At 29.5% G+C, this 4777-nt stretch overlaps 1 protein-coding gene across 5 annotated transcripts; it reads right to left on the reverse strand.

Moving 5' to 3' along the window:
- Nucleotides 1-526: 526 nt before the first annotated feature.
- LOC106791552 (ribokinase-like) lies at nt 527-4228 on the reverse strand. Of its 5 annotated transcripts, none has more exons than XM_014757237.1 (8): nt 3949-4228; nt 3618-3857; nt 3207-3339; nt 2820-2946; nt 2152-2313; nt 1951-2042; nt 1623-1811; nt 646-822 (listed from the first exon to the last, which is right to left on the reverse strand). In XM_014757237.1, the coding sequence occupies exons 2-8, from the start codon at nt 3665-3667 to the stop codon at nt 646-648; spliced, it is 930 nt and encodes a 309-aa protein (XP_014612723.1). In that variant the 5' UTR covers nt 3668-3857; nt 3949-4228. The 5 variants fall into 5 exon arrangements, with proteins under 5 accessions (XP_014612726.1, XP_014612723.1, XP_014612725.1 ...); XM_014757239.1 differs by having other exon boundaries at nt 3618-3792; nt 3949-4217; XM_014757238.1 differs by having other exon boundaries at nt 3618-3842; nt 3949-4217.
- Between the last annotated feature and the right edge of the window lie 549 nt (nt 4229-4777).

Here is a 4777-nt window from a genome sequence, read left to right on the forward strand (position 1 = left end):
ATACAAAATCTCCAGGTCCGCTAACCCCTTCCGCCGATTATGTCCTATGAAGCTAGCTACGCCTACGTTTTCCTAACGCAACCCTTTATCCCTTCTCCTTCTCCTCCCCTTCTTTTTCTTCTTCTTCTCAACCTCCAACTCCTCTTCCTCCTCCTCTTCCTCCTCCTTCTACTCCTCCTCCTCTTCCAACCCTCTTAAACCACAAGAGTTTCGGAAAAAAGGGACCACCGACGCGGTGCATCCGCAATCGATCCAACGATTTCTCTTTCCGCGTGAAAAATTCGAGGGTTACTTTCCAATAGTCTAAACCTATTTCCCTCTTGAGATTCATGTTCCATTTTAGTCACCCTATAAAATTGATATAAATCATAAAATCGATTAATATAAAATTCCGCATTAACGAATCTTCAATGGTAAAATCGAGTTTCGGATATAGTTTAGTTTAAAAAATAAATTTCCCAGGAAAGAATCCGACAGTAACTTAAAAGAGATATTTAGAATTTTCAAGATAATATTATAAATATTCTTTACATAAATTTCACTTTATTATCAATAAAAAATCTAAACAAATACAACTCCTTATTATATTATCACAAGTATGGCATTTAAATATACATCATTTTTTTTCTATAGATTAAAAATATATTACTTAAACATGGACTCTGGAAGTTCTTCTCTTTTTGGAAAACTGTCGTGCGTACCTTCTTTCAATACAGTTAATGTAGCAATCTTACAAGCTCTTTCAATACGTTCTTTCATCGGGAGTTCAGGATAATATGCTAGAAAGAAGGCTAGAGAACCCAGAAATGCGTCTCCTGCTCCCTACATGGAACAATAAAAAGAGATTCTTCAGTAATTCATAAACTAATTGTTATGTTCCTAAATGAACTCGACTTAAACCGAATGAATTCTTTCGATAATATACATTCTAAAAATATGATTGATAATTAATTAGAATTTTAAGGAGACATTTTTTATCAGGACCCGTTTTTTTTCTATAGCCACGATATTTTTCTCCTTCTTTTTATAACTACGTTTACTTAAGTTTTATCCGTTTAATTATCAAGTAAAATTATAACATAAAATAAAACGCTCTCTTTTCGTCGACGCCGCCGCCGTCGCCGCTGCCGTTGTCGTCGTCGTCGTCATCGTCGTGAAAAAAGCTCGAGTGAATTTCGAATCTTTGGCGCGCAAGCGCATTCATACTTTTAAAACGGACTACTCCCTTGGCTGCGTAATAAAATTTAATGAAGGGATTAAATGTTTATTTCTTGTTTTCTTCGCACGCTTTAGTCATTTACGTATTAATTAATGCGAGCGCCACGATATAGAGCGAGAATTTTAAACTGACTATAATGAGTCCTATGCGATTCTTTTTCTTTTCCTTTTCCTTTTCCTTTTCCTTTTTTTTCTTTTTACTTTCCTTTTCGTATATAAATTCAAGCAGTAGGAAAATTAAAAAAAAAAAAAAAAGAAAATTGTAGGAAAAGAAAAAGAAAAGAAACTTTACCTTCGTATCAATGCCATTTTCATTAAGATTTAAATATCAAATAGCAATAAACATGATTCTTAATTCGTTCTCATTAATGAAATAAATATTAGTATTAATTGATTTCACGTACGGTAGTATCAACCGGGGTAACGGACACTGTATCAACTCGAACTATTTCTTCTGTATCTTTGGATGCAAAAACGGCACCTAACGATCCTAAAGTAATTATAACCAAATTACATCCCTGAGAAAGAAGAAAACTGATTGCCAAATTCACATTCGACATCATCACAGGATAAATTCCTGTTAAAACTTCTGCCTGGAAAATAAAATTATTCCTTTCTAATAAATAAAAATAAGACTCGATTCACGAATCTTTTTTCTTTTCTTTCTATTTGTTATTTATCGCCAAACTTTAACTTTGTCGTTGTTCTTATAAATTTTTCTTTTAAACCCACCTCGGTCTCGTTAACACAAAATATGTCGCACAATGAAAAAATCTCTGGATTGACAGATTTAATGGCTGGTGCACCATTCACAATAGAATATCCTATAGCATTGTTATAAGTCTCGTTAATTGTTTTCTTTTTTTCATTTTTTTTTTTTATTGAAATAATATCAAATTCCTATGAAATAATAATGTAAATATAAAAACGAACCATGTCCTTTATGAATTCGTAAGGCTTGCAAAGTTGCGTCTATTGGTGATTCGAATTGGCATAATAACACTGCGGCATTTTCAATCAATGTGGTAGCATTTTTAACTTGTTCAACACTTGTCAATTCATTAGCTCCTGGTATGATTACTATACTATTTTCTCCTACAAACGAATGCATTTGCAAATTATTATGACTTATTTCATTTTTACACGTTCGTCAATTTCAACGTCATCTTTTCTCTTTACGACGATTTTTATGATGATAGGATTAGCCCAAAGTCCCTACTTCGGTCAAAACTTCTTAGGTCATTTTAAAAATCAATTACTTTTTTTTGAGATTTTTTGAGATATTTCTTCCATTTCAAATTTTAAAACTACAAGCCTAAGACATCTCGAAAAAAGATTAATTGATTTTTTCAATCACCTAGAAATTTTGGATTCACTTAAAGACTTTTGACCTACAGTATATAAGATCATAAGATTCATTCATATCTTTTTGACTCTTTAACGGTGATAATGTATTGAATTACCAATGTATAAAGTATGACGTTTGAAAAAATAGAGATAATTTACCATTCCAATCATGATTATTATGTTATCTTAAACATCTTATGTAATAAAGATAACACAAATATATCATCGTTTTTCTTTTCTTTAATATGACATACCATTTTTAGCAACTGTAATATGAGCTTTTCCACTTTCTGCACTCTCATGAACTCTAATAAAAGAAATATCTACATTTAATTCCCTCAATGCGTCCAAATAATTTTTTGCAAAAAAGTCGCAGCCCAACTATTATAAAGAAAGATAAAAAGAAAAATCAGTTAAAATAACAATAAAGAATTTACATAATTATCAATAATTATTCATGCATTTAAAATAAATATTGTTAGAGTTATTGTTAAAATTTTACTAAAAATCAAATTATGTAGACATTATGTAGACGAACAACTTCAACTCTCAAAACTGACAAATAAGCGATTAATAATCTACATTTAACTATGCATTTAAGAAGAAAGAAACTTATACAATTACAAAAAAAGAAATATTACTGAGGAAATAAGCGCTGTAGTTGCACCGAGTTTAGCAGCAGCCACACATTGATTAGCACCCTTCCCACCAAGTTTTATTTTAGATTTGTTACCACATATTGTCTCTCCATTCTTTGGTAAGCGAGGTGCATAGCTAGAAAATGAATATATCTAAAATTTTTTGAAATAATTTCTGATTATGTAATCGTATAGTTTTCTTCATCAATAACAAAATCTTCTTCTTTGTTAACTACTAATTTAGGTAAAATTATGTATTTAAACATAAGAAAATAATCATATACTTATAAATAAGTAGTCTTTGAAAACTTATAAACAATCAGCTGAATTCTTCTAAACTATAGATGATATATTAAATCAACAAAAATATATGTGTATTTTATGATTTAAAATATATATAATTTACAAACTTACCAAGTAAAGTCTATCATACATGAACCAAGGACAACAATTTTCCCAGGCATTTTGGCAACACTATTAATAATTATAAATACTTATATTTTCTTCTCAAGAAAATTAACTTTCCAAACGTCTTGAATAAGATTAATACGTAAAATGTCTTTAGGTTTGTAGGACAACAGTAAAAAGCCTACGTATAAATAGATAATTTTTGTTATCTATGTTACGAAACACCAGTATCTGAGTAATGATAATCTATGGTTAAACATATGTACATAACCTAACGGATTGCAAATAAGTCATTTTTCCCATGTATTTTGAAACTCTCATAACATATATTTCATACCTTTGCATATCATCTTTTTTTCTATCAATAAGTATTATACATCTACTAGAACAACCAAAACATCAGTACAAAGATACTATGACATTACCGAACTTAACCTTTCTGCATAAAGAAATGATTAAGAATTTGACTTATATTTACATAAAATATCTGATTAAAATAGATTTTTTATATAAGTCCATTGTGTTAATATCGCAATAACCATGCCATCTTCATCATACTCTTAAATCTTAAGTGCTAAAAAACGTGATAATACACACATGGTACACTCAATGGAAAATGAAATTTATGCATGACACTGCCATCTGTAGAAAAGCTTTACAATTAGCTTTACTCTCTCTCTCTCTTTCTCCCCCCTCCACCACTTTTTCACACCCCCTCCCCAACCAACATTTTCTATTTCTCTTTTTTGAAATGAATCACAAAATTATTAAAAAAACTAATATTCATTAGTCATCCGTTTGTAACAACTTTTATTATCATTTCAAAAGATACGTTTTCATTGGTTTAATAATTTATGATTTAGAATTTTGTATGGTATATTAAAATATTGTTAATTATGCTTAATGAATTTAGTGAGGATAGTAATCATCATAGTAATAAGATGAACAAAAAAATAACTATAATAACTATATATAATTACAATAAAATAATTTAATCTCTCTCTCTATCTCTCTCTTTTAAACTAAAAAAATGTCTATGTTGACCGTCTAGTATTCTGATTGGACAGCTCTAATATGGATATAAAAATTGTCCAATTAAAATTAAAAACCAATCTTTGCCTTAACTTATGATCCTTTATATTTAAAGATTAATTTTTTAAAATAAA

This window comes from Polistes canadensis, unplaced genomic scaffold (assembly GCF_001313835.1).
Source record: "Polistes canadensis isolate GaletaPanama2010 unplaced genomic scaffold, ASM131383v1 scaffold_318, whole genome shotgun sequence".
NCBI classification, from domain to species: Eukaryota; Metazoa; Arthropoda; class Insecta; order Hymenoptera; family Vespidae; genus Polistes; species Polistes canadensis.